General features: G+C 53.0%; 2 protein-coding genes across 3 annotated transcripts in view; one reads left to right on the plus strand and one right to left on the minus strand.

Moving 5' to 3' along the window:
- Positions 1-3,818, plus strand: part of Wfs1 (wolframin ER transmembrane glycoprotein) — a 50,953-nt gene extending 47,135 nt beyond the window's left edge. For both annotated transcript variants that reach the window (XM_052736074.1, XM_052736073.1), the window contains exon 8: positions 1,228-3,818. In XM_052736074.1, coding sequence (XP_052592034.1) covers positions 1,228-3,033 — 1,806 coding nt within the window. In that variant the 3' untranslated portion in view covers positions 3,034-3,818. The remainder of the gene's footprint in view (positions 1-1,227) is intronic.
- A 10,589-nt stretch (positions 3,819-14,407) lies between these two features.
- The window catches only part of Ppp2r2c (protein phosphatase 2 regulatory subunit Bgamma), a 95,048-nt gene continuing 91,820 nt past the window's right edge, over positions 14,408-17,635 (minus strand). The window contains 2 exon segments of the mRNA XM_052736085.1: positions 14,408-16,976; positions 16,978-17,119. Of these exon segments, the coding sequence (XP_052592045.1) occupies positions 16,827-16,976; positions 16,978-17,119 (292 nt within the window). The 3' untranslated portion in view covers positions 14,408-16,826.

The following is a 17,635-nucleotide window of genomic DNA, read 5'->3' on the forward strand; positions in this document are numbered from 1 at the left end:
TACACTGACAACTCCCACAAAGAAGGTTCTAGATGCCAAGCAGCTTTCCTCAAGACTGGGGAAGCAGGGTGGCCCCTTAAAAGCAAATGTAATGTTTTAAAATCCTCGTATGTTTTACATTAACTTACGGAAACTCTGCCGTGGACATTTGCTCTCAGGTTTCAGCAGAAGCTGGCTTCCTTCCACTTGCCTCGGGCATGCTGGTTGACGGCGGCCATAGTCCGTGGCAGCTTGGGTTGCAGTGTCAGTGGGAGGACTGGGTACTGAGCTTCCAAACCTCACCATCCTTCCTCAGGGCTCATACTGCCATCACTATGTAGTGTGTAGTGTAGCCTGGTGAAGTAATGGTTACTGTCCCTTTGGCAATTGAGGAGACTGAGGCTCAGGGAGTTGACATCTGTACCCTGGAGAGGGACACAGTCTCTGATGGGCAGCTCAGTACTGTTGTATCTTGAAGCAGGAGGCCTGAGGGAAGGGCGGGGGCTGGGGACCCATGTGCCTTCCCCTAGATATGGTAGGCATGTGCAAATCCTTAATCACCCTAGCAGAAGGTGGGTGTCTTAGTTACTGTTCTATTGCTGTGAAGAGACACCATAACCCAGGCAGCTTAGAACAGAAAGCATTTAATTGCTTGCCATTTCAGAGGATTAGCCCGTTCCCACTATAGCGGGAAGCATGGCATCAGGTAGGCAGACATGGCACCGGAGCAGAGCAGTAGTTGAGAACTTACATCCCGATCTGCAAGTTGCAGGCAGAGAAAGAGAGCAAGACTGGGTGGGCCTGGTGTGGGCTTTTGAAACCTTAAAGCCTACCTCCAGTGGGCTTTATCTCCTCCATACCTCCTCCAACAAGGCCACACCTTCTCCAAAAGTGCCACACTTCCTAATCCTTCCTAAATAAACAGTTCACCAGTTGGGAACCAAATGTTCAGATATGTGAGCCTATGGGGGCCATTCTCATTCAAAACAACAAGTGGGAATCTCAGCATGGAGGTATAGAGTATGGGGCTTAGAAGAAGGCAGGCCTCTAGGGACTGTGGAGTGTGGCGAGCACTTCCGTGGGGGAGGTGCTCCCGGTGGATGGACCAGTTAGGACAAGGCCCGGAGGTGGGAAAACATGGGGTGAGGCATTGCCTTGTGCAGAATCACAGAACTAGAATTGGGGAGTCTGTGCCGGATAGCAAGTGGCTCTTGTCCTGGTTCGTTCCAACTGCCTGTCTCCCCCTAGGTGGTGAAGTACCCTTTACACGCCATCATGGAGATCAAAGAGTACCTGATTGACTTGGCCTCCAAGGCAGGCATGCATTGGCTGTCCACCATTGTGCCCACGCATCACATCAATGCCCTCATCTTCTTCTTCATCATCAGCAACCTAACCATCGACTTCTTCGCCTTCTTCATCCCCCTGGTGGTCTTCTACTTGTCCTTTGTGTCCATGGTCATCTGCACCCTCAAGGTGTTCCAGGACAGCAAGGCCTGGGAGAACTTCCGCACGCTCACTGACCTGCTGCTGCGCTTTGAGCCCAACCTCGACGTGGAGCAGGCTGAAGTCAACTTCGGCTGGAACCACCTGGAGCCCTATGTCCACTTCCTGCTCTCAGTCGTCTTCGTCATCTTCTCCTTCCCGCTGGCCAGCAAGGACTGCATCCCCTGCTCGGAGCTGGCCGTCATCTCTGCCTTCTTCACAGTGACCAGCTACATGAGCCTGAGCAGCTCCGCCGAGCCCTATACCAGGCGGGCCCTGGTCACCGAGGTGGCTGCTGGGCTGCTGTCCCTTCTGCCCACCATGCCTGTGGACTGGCGCTTCCTGAAAGTGCTTGGCCAGACGTACTTCACCGTGCCCATTGGCCACTTTGTCATCCTCAATGTCAGCCTCCCCTGCCTGCTCTACGTCTACCTCTTCTACCTCTTCTTCCGAATGGCCCAGCTGAGGAACTTCAAGGGCACGTATTGCTACCTGGTGCCCTACCTGGTGTGCTTCATGTGGTGTGAGCTGTCGGTGGTCATCCTGCTCCAGTCAACCGGCCTGGGCCTGGTCCGCGCCTCTATTGGCTACTTCCTCTTCCTCTTCGCCCTCCCCATCCTGGTGGCTGGCCTCGCCCTGATGGGCATGGTGCAGTTCGCCCGATGGTTCCTGTCACTGGACCTCACCAAGATCATGGTCACCACGGTGATCTGTGGCGTGCCCCTGCTTTTCCGTTGGTGGACCAAGGCCAACTTCTCGGTGGTGGGGATGGTCAAGTCCCTGACTCGGAGTTCCATGGTCAAGCTCATTCTGGTGTGGCTCACGGCCATCCTGCTCTTTTGCTGGTTCTACGTGTACCGGTCAGAAGGCATGAAGGTCTACAACTCCACGCTTACCTGGCAGCAGTACGGCTTCCTGTGCGGGCCGCGGGCCTGGAAGGAAACCAACATGGCACGGACCCAGATTCTGTGCAGCCACCTGGAGGGCCACAGGGTCACGTGGACAGGCCGCTTCAAGTACGTCCGCGTGACCGAGATCGACAACAGCGCTGAGTCGGCCATCAACATGCTCCCGTTCTTCTTGGGTGACTGGATGCGCTGTCTGTATGGTGAGGCCTACCCATCCTGCAGTCCCGGCAACACATCCACGGCCGAGGAGGAACTCTGTCGACTCAAGCAGCTGGCTAAGCACCCCTGCCACATCAAGAAGTTTGACCGCTACAAGTTTGAGATCACCGTGGGCATGCCATTTGGGACCAACGGCAACCGTGGCCACGAAGAAGATGACATCACCAAGGACATCGTTCTCCGGGCCAGCAGCGAGTTCAAGGATGTGCTGCTGAACCTGCGCCAGGGCAGCCTCATTGAGTTCAGCACCATCCTCGAGGGCCGCCTGGGTAGCAAGTGGCCCGTCTTTGAGCTCAAGGCCATCAGCTGCCTCAACTGCATGGCACAGCTGTCCCCAGCCCGGCGGCACGTAAAGATTGAACAGGACTGGCGTAGCACGGTGCACGGCGCCCTCAAGTTTGCCTTCGACTTCTTCTTCTTCCCATTCCTGTCCGCCGCCTGAGGAGTGCCCGCCACTGGAGGAGGCTGCAGTGCATGTTGCCGTGAGCCCCACCCCACCCCCCGTGTGGCCACCCAGCCAGCTGGAGCAGCGCCGTGCAGAGCATGTGTGTGTGTGTGTGATGTGTGTCTACTCTGTTCTCACATGGGTAGATCCCATGTGCAGGGGCCTTGTGCTCACCTGTAGACTGCAGACCCCACTGGAGGGTGGTTCTCTATAGCACTGTCCACTTTGAATGCCAAGTGTCAAGAAATTGCATGCTGTCCTCACTCACAATCCTGCCCTTTACCTATAAAGCTGGAGATCTGGGCCTGGCCCCAAAGACCCCCATCCCGAAAAGCACTTTACAGATAGGAGTCTCCCTCTCAGCCCTTCACGCCTTCCTGCCCTTCCTTATTTTGTGTTGGATTTGTTTTTCAGAAAACCAAATACGTGTCTATGTAGATTTCATGGTAGTTTTCTTATTTATTTGGTTGCTGCTAATCCTTGATAGTGGTCAAGTGTCCTTCCTGGGTCATCCCCAATGGTCACATCCTGCCTGGCTTCCTGCCTGGGGATAGCATGTCCAAACTGGGCTCTGAACACTACAGCCTGCCTTGGAGCTCTCCCATCTCTGGGGGGGAGGGGGGGAGGGAGTTTGTGGGGATGCCTCTTCTGCATCTCCCAGGACCTGGGAAACAGTTCAAGAGTGTCCCTTTTCAGAACCCAGGTAAGCTCGGCCATGTTCAGCATGGCAGAGCCAAAAGCAAGGTCCTAAGGCAGCCGAAATAAAAAAGCTTTGAAACCCACACCCCTTCCTCTTGGTTTGTTTACAGGGAGTTTTGTCTGGTGTGTGGGTGAGCGTCAGAAGATACCTGAACCCAGACTGAGTGAAAAAGTGCCCCTTGGGTTGCTGAGGGCAGAACTGATGTCCACACAGTTGACCCCATCTGCTCAGTAGCAGACTGGCACTACACGGGTGTGAGAGTCTCCGAGGTCTGAGCCACAACCCAGCACCCGGTTCCAGCACATGGGTGTCAGCTCAGCTGTTGACCCTGGCCTTTGGGTGAAAAGTGCTTTGTGGCAATGGTCACTGGAACCCAGGTCACTTTATCATCTGCATGACTCAGGATTTGGTATTTGCACCACTGTATTCAGTCATGTGGAGTCATTCCACAGGGGCATAGTCAGAATTCCTCATAGGGGACTGGGCAAGTTAGGACGCTGCGCCTGGCCTGTTTCATTGATGTGGCAAGCACCATGACCAAAAGCAACTTAGGGGAGGAAAGGGGTTATTTGCCTTGTTATTTGCAAGTCATAGTCCGCCATTGAGGAAGGGCGGGGCAGGAGCTTAGGTAGGCTTGCTTAGTATTCTTCACTCACAGCCAAGGAAGCAGGAACCATAAAGGAATTGTGCTTGGTGGTACGCTCTCAGGCTCACTCACAGACCCATGCTTAGCTAACTTTCTTATACAGCCCAGCACCACCTGTCTAGGGAATGGGGCTGCCCACCATGGCCTGGGCCCTCCTCCATCTTTTAACAGTCAGGACAAACCCCATAGGCAATCAACTGAGCCTCCCTCTCGGGTGATTCAACCCTGTGTTAAGTTGATAGTTAAAGCTAACTAGGATGGGCTCCAGGTAGGCATGTGCCCCTCTTTGGTGTTATGTTTTGTTTTGCAGGGTCTCACTGTGTACATAGCTCAGGATGGCCTGAAACTCACTATGTAGCCCAGGCTGGCCTCAAAGTCAGTGATCCTGCTACCCCAAACCTCCCAAGTCCTGAGATCACACGGGTGAGCCACCAAGCTGCCACTTGATTTCTAGGCAGTCATCATGATTGTCTGGGACTCTTGTTACAAAGCACAGATGACCTCAGTTCGTCTCCACATGGATGGGGGTGTCTGTGACAACCTCATCTACAAGAAAGACTGGGTTCAGAGAGCCAGGACGGAACTCACATAGGCCTGCCCCTGGGCCACCACACTGCTACCATCACCTCATGACTGGTATCCCCTGGGAGTGGAGTGGACTCACGGGGAGAACCCGAGCTAGTCGTGGGTTCTGGGTGCCACCTCTCACTCTACTTCAAACCCTCGTGTGGCCAAGAGCCCTGCAAGGGCGGCTGTCCACAGCCTCCATGTCCCTGTCTGGGACAGCACTTCTCAGAGCTTCTTTGCAATGACCCCTGTGCAGAAATGGGGTATCATACAGCACCCTGGCGTGTAGCTAGAAGCATTGCTCTCCAGTCCGGAGGTGTGGGCTGGGCGAGGACCTGAGAAAACGTATGGCTACATGGAGGCAGCATCCCCGGTTGATGGGCAGCTGCTGAGCCCCACGCAGCATCAGACTCACGCTGTTTTGAGGGGGAGAAAAGCTGATTGTCCGGGAAGGTGATCACAAGACATCAATAAACCCTCCATAAACATGGGACCTTTTAAAAGGAGAGCATTCCTCAAAGGCAGAGCCTTGGGCCAGAGGCACTGTGACGTCCTTGCCGGCTTCCTATTTAAAACTGAAAACAGCAATGTTTAGATTGGAGCTGAGCTAAATGACCAGATCCAAACAGCGGACGTGGCTCCTGGCTGTCTGCACAGCACGCCAGCACGCAAGCAGCCCTCCTTCCTCCCGGCCGTCTAACCCAAACCCCCAGTATCTGTGACTTATGTCGGAAATATTTATTCTTGTCTACATTAGCTAGCTGCCTGAATGCATCCCATGCAACCATTAGGGAGACCTGAGAGTAGATAGGGCTAGTGGCAGGCTCCCCATCCCCAGATCTCCCGCTCCAGACTCTAAAACTTCTCTGGAGGCATCCTTGGGTCTTTTCTTTGCCTACCAGTCTTGAAAGTTGGTTTTCATCAGGGAGAGACCTGCCGCCTAAGGGTTCTGACCCCAACATGTGGTCTGAGACCTTCCAGCCAAAGCAAAGTCTCTGTCCCAGGCCCCATTCCTTCCAGGCAGGTCTTGATTGGGGGTGCAGCCTCCTTCATTCAGACCTGCACAGCCCTGGTCCTGCTGCCTTGCGATCCAACTGCCACCCTATAGGCCAGATCCACGGTAGAGCTGTCTCAGGAGGGCTGTCAACAGGATGCTCACTCTTGGTCCAGAAGCTGACTCATGCTCCGTGCCAAGGATCAACTGTTAACAGAGTTGTTAGGGGCAGAACCTGGGTCCTGGAAGCCCTTACTACACAGGCCTGGGCACCACCCTCCATAGGCCAACTAAACACACGAGGAATAGAAAGCAGAGAAAGGGGGTTATTTGGAAATAACACATTGGAAAAAGAAAGGTATCTAGTAACAGTCCTCTCCAAGTAACTCTAGGACAATGGTTCTCAACCTATGGGTCGCGACCCCTTTGTGGATTGAATGACCCTTTCCCAGGAGTTGCCTAAAACCATTGGAAAACACAGATATTTATATTATCATTAATAACAGCAAAATTACAGTTATGAGGTAGCAATGAAAATAATTTTATGGTTGGGGTCACCACATAAGGAACTGTATTAAAGGGTTGCAGCATTAGGAAGGTGGAAACCCATTGCTTTAGGGGACTTGAGATTTAGATAGAGGGACAGAGCTATGTATAAGCCCTGGTCAGGGTATCCCACTCATTGTCCCAGCTCCAGTTTCTCTTGCAAGGTGGCCTGACAAGTTGTCAGAATTGTATAAAATCTTTCTGGACAGAAAAGCTCTCCCTCGGGCTGGCATCATGGCCCCAGCCTTTTCCTTCTTCCAGAGTAACTAGGGAGAAATCCCAGTTTCTCGGGGTCCATTGTCTCTGTAGTCTGTGTCTCTCACAAACATACATCACAGCTGTCTGTCTGTCCGTCCTGTAGCACTTGATGGCAAACCTCAGGAATGGAATCTGGCTTCCCCCAAAGTCCTGCTGGAGGTGCTGAGACCCAGCTTGAAATCTAAGGTTTGTGGGAGCCCCGGGGTGCAGCACCCTAGTGAACAGAGGCAGGAACAGTGGGGTAGGTGTCCCCGAGGGCCGCTTCCTCCATGATAGTGAGGACCTGGTTTTAAGCTGGCCTTTGGATGCCCAAGAGTAATCTCATAACCCAGCTGCCCCGTGTGTTGATGCAAAACCCAGCTCTTGCTTCAAAAGGAATAAGAGGGTTTATTATGAGCCCAATATGAGTGATTGTGGCTGGGGCCATGACCATTTCAGGGTGTCCTTTTAGGACCTGTCCCACCACGGAAGTGGTCTCATGAGATTGTGTGAGCTGCAGAACAAAGTCAGAAACGAAGGCACTGTGGGGGAAGAGAGGTGGGCAAGGGGGGAAATCCCTGCTATAGGCTTCAGATGCAACCTGATGAAATGCTTAGCTTTTTGGTTGATGGAAGCTAGTAGTCTGCTACACATGTGTTCCAGGAGTTCATCTGATGGTCATAAGGATGGCAGGTAGGGCACAGGGTTGGGCAATAAACAGCCAGTAAGGGAACTTCAAACATTCCGTGATAATTTGGTTTGGATCTGCAACATTCTAACTCTCCACAATCACAGAGTTCTAATCAGTCAACTAACCTACTAGAATCTTCAACTCAGGCATGCCCCTATTCCCCCACCGCCCCCCACCTCAGGGAACTTTACACCTGCAGCTCCCTATGGCCAGGGAACAGATAGAGTCAATGTCCAGGTCACACCACGGACAGACAGAGGACCTGTTGCCCTTACGCTCACATGTCATCATGGTCCAACTGTTGGGACAAAGACAAACCTCGGTGACAAAGAGCTGAGAAAGAGTCCAAAGTCACCAGGCAAAAGTCTATCCCAGCTCAGACTTCCATGCAGAGATGGGAACCCATTTTGTGTGCTATTATTCAAAGTCTTCATGCCACAGGGCTGATGTGGTATCTCACAACCAACAGCACTCATCTTCCAGCCCCTGGGAGACGCCTCATACCAACCCAGAGACCAGCAGAGTGAGGTGGTACTGGCCAGGAGTAACAAATACCCATGGCCCTCCTGCTGGTCTGTCCAGGGGATCCAGATCCTGGCCAGACCCCACATTGGCAATGCCAGGGGTCCTGAGATGAATATGGATGCCTTAGGCCACTTCCGGTTGGCACTGGCTCCAGGCTCCAACTCAAATGCCCTCCCTGCCCTGTAGCCTCTTCCTGAGTCCCCACCACTCTCTGCAGCTGCTGCTGTTCTTGGCCTGGCCTCCAAGTCCCAGCATGCACTGCAGACTGTCTCACTTTTCTCTGGGACAGCCAGGACCCAATGGCACTGTGCAGCAGGATTGCAGGGGTCAGGCACAAGGTATGGGGGAGCAGTAGCCCCTCAAGGCAGGGCTTGTGTCCTCCAGGTCTGCAGACGGGAACAAATGGTAGAACTCATCAGGTTAGGGTGACATCCCTCAGGTCCACAGCCAGTGTCGAAGCTGAGTTCAGAATCCAAGTTCCCTCACCCTGTTGCACTCAGTGGGCCCTGAGGACAGGTGTTGGATGAACAGTTGGGTGATGGCAGAGAGACACTGACTTCCTAAGGACATTGCCGTCTGTCCCTTCACAGTGTTTCAGACAATACCGTGAATACTCACTGCTCTTACTTCTCTATTTCCCATGTTTGGACTTTGGGGATATTTTTTTATACAGACTCCCAGCTTTCTCTCTGAGACCCGTCGAGTCAGCTGGCCATGTGACTGACTAATCCTGACAGTGACAGGTAAAGATAGCTGAGCTTTGTTCCGAGGACCACACTGAAACAGTCACTCTGCACGCCAATGATGATTTCCAGCTCCGAAAGCTTTGGTTGCTAGGCAACAGTGCTGGAGGCCCAGAAACTTTGTTTCATCTGTGTATCAAGTGGTTGAACTTGAGCGTGTTACTTTGAAAGGTAGACTGGGTGAAACCGAACCAAACTAGGGAAGGACTCAGTGAGCAAGAAAATCAAGAACCCAGACTCAATGGGCTTGGGCTTCATTCTGACTAGAGGGTGGTTTTTTTTTGTTTGTTTGTTTTTTCAGATAGTAACAAAGGTTCATTTCTTTCTATTTTAACACACACACACACACACACACACACACACACACACACATATATATATACATATATATATAATTTTATGTGTTTTGCCTCCATATGTATATATGCACTGTATGTGAGCCTGGTGTCTGCAGAGGCCAGAAGAGGGCGCTGGATCCCCTAGACCTGCAGTTACAGATGCTTGTGAGCCACTGTGTGGGTGCTGGGAACTGAACCTGGGTCCTTTACAAGAGCAAACTAGTACTCTTAACTGCTGAGCCGTCTTCCCGCCCTGTCTTCCTATTCAATCATCAGGATGGACTACTGCATGGGACACTGTCGCCCAGGCGTTTTCTCCCAGGTCCCTGGGCTGATCTCATCCTGGCATGCCAAGTAGCTTGGCTCTGGGTCTAGAAGGCTCCCAAGAGAGTCAAATGTGTCCTGGTGTCATACATTACCAACCTTGCAGAAATGAAGGTATTCTAGAGAGAACCCTCGGCACACACACACCGCCCACCGCCCCCCCCCCCCCGTACCCCCTCCACCAGCTTCTTGAAACAATGGTTTCCAAGTGATGGGAATTGCCCAGGAGTCTCATCCTAGGAGAAGGAAAAGGCTGAAGCCTGGTGCCAGGCAGAGGGGGAGCTTATCTCCCAGGAAGAGATGGTACCCAATTCTGACAGCTCGTCAGACCACCGTGCAAAAGATACTGGAGCTGAGCCAGTGATGGTGCAGTGATGGGCAGGATGTCACACCTTGACCAGGACTGTTGAGTTATGCACACCTCTTTCTCTTTACTTAAAACTGACTTCATGACAGAACCCTGAAAATGGACTTGCGTGTGTGTGTGTGTGTGGGGGGGGGTCACTGGACATCTTTGTTCCATTTTCCAGTGTGGCCACAGTGAATAAATCCCTTTCTCTGCTTTTTGCTGTGCTTGTGTATAATTGCCCCATTAAGGGTGGGTGGCTGCCAGGGCCCAGGCTGAGCCTAATAACTCGAGGCCGTATTCCTTGTCTCTTCTTGCTGAGGTCCTGGGGTGGCCTCCACAATGGTCCATGGTCTCCACACACCTGCAGGAACTGCTCTAGTGCGGTGGACTGGTCTCTAAGCAGTAGCATGTGACAAAGAGAGCAGACCCTTTATAAGGGGTGGTGGCTCTGAGCAAGGCTCCTCCTAGAACAGGGGCTCCGGATGACTCTACAGAGAGGCCTGCATGCTAATGGATCGAGCCCTCAACCCCACAGTCAGTCAAGCAAACAGAGCAGCCTCCATCCATGTGATAACTCTCCCCCACTCCCTGGAAATGCAGCTTGACTGTGAATTCCTCTGACCAGGGCCTGTCTCCTCCTGGAGACTGACTTCTGAAACTGGGAGGTGATGACTGGCATAGCTTTATGCTGCTTATTGGGGACAGTTTGTTACGCAGCAGCAGCTGCTAAGGATAAACCCTCCAGCACTGGCTCCCACTGGCTGTAACTCCAGTTCCTGGGAGCGCTGATGGCCCTCTTCTGGCCTCCACGGGTACTGCCCACAAATGGTACACAGATAAATGCCAAAAAGCCCAAGGAGCCTTGAATGCTTTGACCCCACGGCTGTCAACAAAGGTGAGCACATCAGCTTTTTTTCTGAATAAATTTGTTTTTCTAGATGTTTCCATCACTCTTGTATCCATTTGTTTAATGAAGTTTGAAGAGGCAATACTCCTGACTGCCAGGACTTAGTAATTTTCAGACATCCTGAAGCTAAGCCATGGTATAGAGATGTGGAACCCATCACCTGTGTGGCCCTCACTTATCCTCCTGCTCTGACACCCCCTCGATGGGGACAAAGGTCTGGGCTTTGTCTGTTGGGGCCAGATGTGACCTTCCCATAAGCATTCTTGTGCCCTGTGAACTGAAGCTCCCAGAAAAAAAAAAAAAAAAAAAAAAAAAAAAAAAAAAAAAAGTCTGTGTTGAAGATTCTGCAAGGTTGGTCAGTTAGAACTTGGTGGTTGTGGGGGCCCAGGAGGAGGCTCAGTCAGTAAAGGGGCTTGCTGCATATGCGTGAGGACCCGAGTTCAATCCTTAGCACCACTGTGAAACAAACCAACAACCACCTGGATGTGGTGGTATGGACCTGTAATCCCAGAGCTGGCGAGGCAAAGACAGAAGCATCCTGGGGCACTCAGGGTTGACCTCTGACCTACACACACACACACACACACACACACACACACATACCCCTTAATAATTCTGCCTAGGTGCTCTATTAAGCTTAGGCCTGGAAAGCTATTTAGGTTTTCATCAGAGTGGCCACAGCCACTTTGCAGCAACCTTTTGGGGTGTACAGGAGTCCCTATTCTTACCAATGACACAGAGTGAAGGGGCTGACAGGTGCAGGGATCACCCAGGGCTCACAGGTTTTGGCAATGGTGGTTTTCATCAGAATGGCCACAGCCACTGTGCAGCAACCTTTCGGGGCATACAGTTAAGGGAAGCCGGCAGATGCCCATAGAAATGGAAACACTCCCTTTGGTTCGGGCTGCTGGCTGTGCATCATCCTGTGGCTGGCGAGTGTCAACTCAGAAAGAGCTATTCTGAAACAGGAAGAATGTTCCTCCCGTGCTCCTCTAGACCGTGTGCCTGCATAGGTGTCAGAGACCCAGGTTCCTGTCCGGCCTCTGCCTTTACGGTGCAGCCACGTGCAGTCCCTAGGCCTCTCTGGGCCTCAAGTCCCTCATCGCTGCGGTGTGAGGACTAACATAACAAGGGTGGATTCACGATAAGAAGAACTAAGCAGTGTGGAGTGGCTGGGCCCTTAGGGTCTCCATCAGTGGGCACTACTACATAGCTCCAGGCATGGCAAAAGTTTGGATGATGGCTAGAAACATCCACCAGCACACCTGTGGGCCCCATGCTGTTGGGGCAGCTGGCGAGTCCAGAGCACAGTATGAGCATTCTGACCAGGGGCTCTGGGGACTGACCCTGGTACAAGCATGGCAATGAGTAGCCTCTAACACCTTACCATCTCCTATATGGATGACACATTGATGGTTGAGACAGGCACACAACTCTTAGTACTGCACATGGCTCAGAGGCATCCCTACTCGTGTGTGTGTGTGTGTGTGTGTGTGTGTGTGTGTGTGTGTGTGTGCCTGTGCATGTGAAAGCCAGAGGCCAACCTTGGATATTGTACCTCAGGAGCTGCCACCCTATGTTTTGAGTGTCTCTTATTGGCTTGGGGCTTGCTGATTCCAGGAGCTGGCCCAGGGTGGGAACTAGTCCCAGGGATCCCCCTGTCTCCTCTTCCCTGGTGCCAGGTTTACAAGTGTGTGTTTCCCCATGGGTCCTAGCTCCTCATGTTTGCACAGCATCCATCAGATGACAGACACATCTCTGCAGACCCAGAGGAGTCCCTATTCTTACCAATGACACGGAGTGAAGGGGCCAACAGGTGCAGGGATCACCCAGGGCTCATAGGGCTGTGGAGAGGTTAACAATGCAAGCTTGTTTTCAAAGGGCACATGGCAGCTGGAAGGCTCTGGAAGCCTGAGCACTGTTACATGAAGTCCTGGAAAGCTCCTCCCCAGGGCATCAGGGAGCCCTGTCTCCTGTCCAGGGTGCAGTGTTAGGGCAGGCCAGCTGCCCCTCCACTCTTCAAGTTTTGGCCCTGGGATCCATTCCTCCCCACCTCTGGCCACTCAGCTCTTCAGGAGAGTGCCACCCTCTTTCCCTTTAGGAAGGCCTAGGTGTGGTCAGGGTGGATCTAGTTCTGACCCTTGCTGCCTGCTCTGTGCTGGGCAGCTTGGGTAAGTCCTGGGGCCTCCCTGAGCATCCTGTCTATGAAGGGAGGTGGGAATGTTCCTAGGTAACCTGAGGAAGGTACTAGTGTACTGGCCTGGAGCTTCAATGACCAACGGCTATAAACCCGGTGTTTTAGAAGAACACACAATCATCACTGCACAGTCTGGAGGTCTCAGGTCCAATGTGGCTCTCGGTGGGAGAAGTTGAGGTTGGCAGGGCTAACCTGGAGTTAGCCAGTCCTCTGGAGGCTCCAGCAGTGACATAGCTCAGTCAGTAATGGTTGCCAGGCAACCATGAAGACCTGAGTTAGATCCCTGGAATCCCTGGGGAAAAAATCACGGTGGCACCCTGGAAGAGACAGGAGGATCCCTGGGAATCATTGGCAAGCCCCAGGCCAATGAGAGACTAGAGGCTTCCTGGTGTGGCTGTGGCCCCTCCTCCATCTCTCCAGCCAGCCATGGCTGTCCTGTCTTTATGCTGTGCCTCTCTGAACTTTTCCTGATGTCACAGTGGGATAGCCCCCGACCATGGAGAGCTCAGGAGACCTGATGGGACCGCCTGCGTCATCCAGGATGGTCCCTCTACCTCAAAGACCGTGGGAACAGCCACCAACACCAGTGATGGTGCTCCATCGCTGTAGCTGAAGTTAGACTGGGTGGGCTGAGGTCACGTTATCAGATGCCAACCTGAGCATCCACACGGTGCTGGCACTTCGGCAGTGATGGTTTGAATCCTGACCCACCACCTACTAGTTCTACCAATTCAGACATGGTACTTAGTCACCTCGGAGCCTCAGTGTTTCCTTATATGAAATGGGTATAGTGACAATACTCTGTCCACACTCTGTGAGAAGCATCCTATGGTGCCTAGGCTACCCGGGACTACCGCAGCCTGCTCAGGGACCCTGAGGTTCCATGATGGAGTATTTATCTCATTAGTCACCCAGAGGTCCCGAGGAGCCATGCTCTGTTTACACATATGGGTCAGAGGTTACCCAAATGACACACAGCCAGGAAGTGGCCATCTCATCTTGAAGCTGACCTGGAGGCTGTGGACAGACGGCAGCCGCAGCCCCACCTCTGCCTCCTTCCTGAGTGTGAGGGGTTAGGGCTTCAGGGGATACAGGGCGGGGGAAGCCCTGACTCCCTGACAATCCAGAGGCCCAGGTATGGCCTTCCTCTCCACAGCTGTCCATTCCCAGAAGCCAAGGCCTCTGCAGGGTGAGGGCCACCGAGGAACACTAGAGCTGAGGCCAGCCTCAGATAGCACATGCAGCTGGGATACTAGGGTAATGCTCTTCTTTGAGCTCAGTGTCCTTACCTGTGTTTGTGGTGAGTTATACCCACCTGCTCCAGAGGGAGACAGGCCACCTATTATAAAACACGTGCCAAGCTCTGCGGGCACCACCTGGGGACCCCTCCCCCAGGCACCTGTAGGCCTGGTGTCCCTACTGACTCCATTTCCTCCACCTGGGTTAGGATCCGGGCCAAAAAGACAGATGCGGCCCAGTCTTGATGGGAGCCGCTCCCTACCCCACCCCACCCCGCCAGCTCCCCCTCCCAGGTCAGCTTTCTAACAGCAGCCTTCTGAGCCTTGTCTTAGATGTAACATTTGTTATTTTATTGGAAAAAGCTGGTATTAACATATTTATAATTTTATTCAACAGTTGGATAATTTGTGAGACACCGAAGAAAACAAGAATGCACCTATGAGCCACAGAACCCCAGATGACTGGGCCTGACTATGTCACCAGCACGGACAAACCCAACACCCTCCGGGGGCTCCGCCCTCAGAGAGGAACCAAAGCAGAAGAGACGAACTCAAAACCCAACAATGTCGCGATGATGACGGGAATGCCACATATTCAAGACCAGAGAACTTAAGCAGAGTAAGGTGGCGAAGTCTGTGGCTTGGCTCTGGTCCTTCTGCTATTCCTCACGCTGCCCCTCCCCCTCCGCACCTGCTTCCCCAGTTAATACACACATTACTATTTGCAGTCCGCTCTGGACCTGGGTGATTTCCTGGGGTCCCAAAGACATGCTTTTCTTCTGAGATCTTTTTCTGTCTCTCTCTTTCCTTCCTACTTTGGTACCCAATGTTTAAAACAGAAGTCTAGAATCTAGGGGTGTGTGCAAGACCCCTCCTTTTGCAGACCACGTGAGATTTGACTTTGAAGATGGTACGTGTCACACCTGTGGCCTCACAGCAGCAGCTAGCCCCCAAGGCAAGTGTCCCCTCTGATGCCAAACTGCAAAGGCAAGCGGGTGTGCCGGAGATCCAGGCCAGTGCGTAAGGCCCTCTCACCTGGATTTTGGCTGCAATGGGATTTATGTACAACTGGCCACATTCTTCCACTTCTTTACAAGAGGGGAAAGTCGCCCGATCTTTTGATTCCTCACTTTAACCAGGGTCAATATGTACATATAATACTGTCCAGAGCGCCTGAATTTTACAGTGATGGATAAACATTCTTCATTCACGTTGATTAAAAATAAAAATAAAAAAACCCAAAAATGTAATGGACCCAGTTTCTGTGTAAATACATGGCCGGAAGTGAGTGTGCATGCGGTTTGTGCTTTGACACACACAAGGATACCTTGATCCACTGAGAAAAAAAGCTCCGTTGCGTCTCCATTTCCTGGGTGGCAGTTCACGTTGTAAAAACTAAAGCCCCTCTGCTGTCTGCTTCCAGAGTCAAAATGCCAAGCCCTGCAGTTCTGGGATTCCAGGAGTGAGCATGGAGCAGGGATCACTGTGAACGGCCAATGACCTGTGCCTCTGGGGAGGTCTGAGTGAATGTCCTCTGGGGCTGCCTGGCTGCATGCAACCTCCTTGGGGAGCGGCTGGGAGGGTGAAGAGAAAGCTGCAGGTAGAATGTAGGTGAAGTGCATCTGGGAGCATGTCCGGATGCCACCAAGCAGAGCGGGGAGCCACTGCAGCTCTTCTCCATCTTCTCTCTCATGTCATCTTGTCGCCAGTGCACCTGCTCTGACGTCACAAGATGGAGATACTTCCCTTCCAGAAACTTCCATGGGGATGCTGCTTGGAAACCAGTCATCAATGGGGGTGGGGCTGGAAAGAGCCCGTGGAAAGACCTGCATGGAACCCCAACTCAGCCCTCGGGCTGTGACTCCTTAGACACCCCCGTTTCTCCACTTTAGTTTCCGTCCTATGTACAAAGGGGATGGTAACCACACCCCAGCTCCAGCAGAGCCTGGGACTTATGGAAATGAGTGGGCACCTGCCTCACGGGCTAGAGGATTCTGCAGTCAGGGACAGGACCCACTGTCAGCTGTGGGAAGATGACTGGATAGCGTGGGGGAGTGACAGCAACACCACCACAGAGTGGGCTGTGGGGATCCATCCACAGCCACTATGGACTGAGCACCATGCCCAGCGTGCAGTGGGCACTCACAAATGGACGGCAGTGAGGTGAGGGCTACAGCCCACACAGGTCCCCAGTCCTGCCTCTCAGGACTTGCCCCAGCCTGGAAAAGCCACCCAAGGAACCTAGCCCTGCCTCACGATTAACCCGAGGACTTCAGCTCTGCCTCTCAGGACCTGCCCTGGCCTGGCCCCTAGGATACGGAAAAGACCTCCCCAACACCCCAGTGAGGAGTTGGCATTGCCATCACTCAATGAAAATGCACTGTCCAAAATCCAACAGGAGCCAGCAGCTCTGAGCCAGAGCACGTGGCTGGCACAGATCTTGACTGGCTGCGAGCTTCACTCTTTCTCTGGAGCCCTGTCAGGGACCAGCTTAACTTTCCCTGATAGCAACTGATCCACTGCAGTAAAAATCACCCCTGGACAGGAATAAAGTCCTGATAATAAACAAAGGCCCAGCCTGAGGCAGAAGGACCGTAAACAAAGGAACCCTGGACCGAGGCCCACCAGGCACATCCATTTTATCACCTGTGACTGACGCTCTTCTCCCTTTCCTTTGTTTAAACTGGCAATTACCATCCAAGGCAACTCCAGCCTAGGGACTCCTGTCCCCTGAGGGCCACCACGCTCATCCTCCTACAGAGGTGGCCTGGAGGGCCACTGAGACCAGCTAGTGCATGTCAGAATTGACCTTATCCTGGAAGATGTACAGGTTGTTGGTGGCCGCAATGGCGATGATATTCTCGGCCGGGTGCCAGGCTGTGTGCAGAATCTTCTTGGTGAAGTCCAAGCTGTCCACACTGATGTCATCACGCCGCCGGCTTGCCACCCACACACACGCGCCGGGGCTTGAGCACTGCCCTGGGTTTGCTGCTCTCCCTAGAGGCCTCCAGCGTCACATCCCGCTTGGTGTTGCGGTCGAACATGCGGAAGAAGTTGTTGTAGGCCCCTGTCATGATGACGCTGGTGAGAGAAGAGGAGGGGGTCAGTGGGGGGAAGACAGAGGGGACAGGGACACTCTGGAGCTATGGGTTGTCACTCCTGCGACAGGGGAGCGGTGTCCGCCTCTCTGCCACTTTTCTGCTGGCGTCCCTGGCCCCCTCTTACATCTCAGCTGCCATCTCTACTTTAGGACCTTTCCATGTTGCCCCAGCAGGCAGGAAAGGTACTTCCCATCATTTGTACATAGCCTAAGGGAAGCAGTCCTTGCTTGCAGCCGCCATAGCAGTAGAGACAGGGATGACACTAAGATATAACTGTGGCTGTCCCAGAGCCTCTCAGCCTGCCGGGCCTCCCTCCCTCCCCTCCACAACCTGAGGGGCCGAGCCGATGAATAAATGAATGCTCACTGCACGGGTCACACAGGGTGAGGCAAATGCCATAGCAGACCAGGGGACCTGGAAACAGACTTCTGCCCTGTGCCTTCTGCTAGCCAGGGACTTCATCTAGTGAGGCATGGAGTAGGATAGCTCCCTGATG

The sequence above is a fragment of the Peromyscus californicus genome, unplaced genomic scaffold (assembly GCF_007827085.1).
Source record: "Peromyscus californicus insignis strain IS unplaced genomic scaffold, ASM782708v3 Scaffold_13__1_contigs__length_99412109, whole genome shotgun sequence".
Taxonomy (NCBI): domain Eukaryota; kingdom Metazoa; phylum Chordata; class Mammalia; order Rodentia; family Cricetidae; genus Peromyscus; species Peromyscus californicus.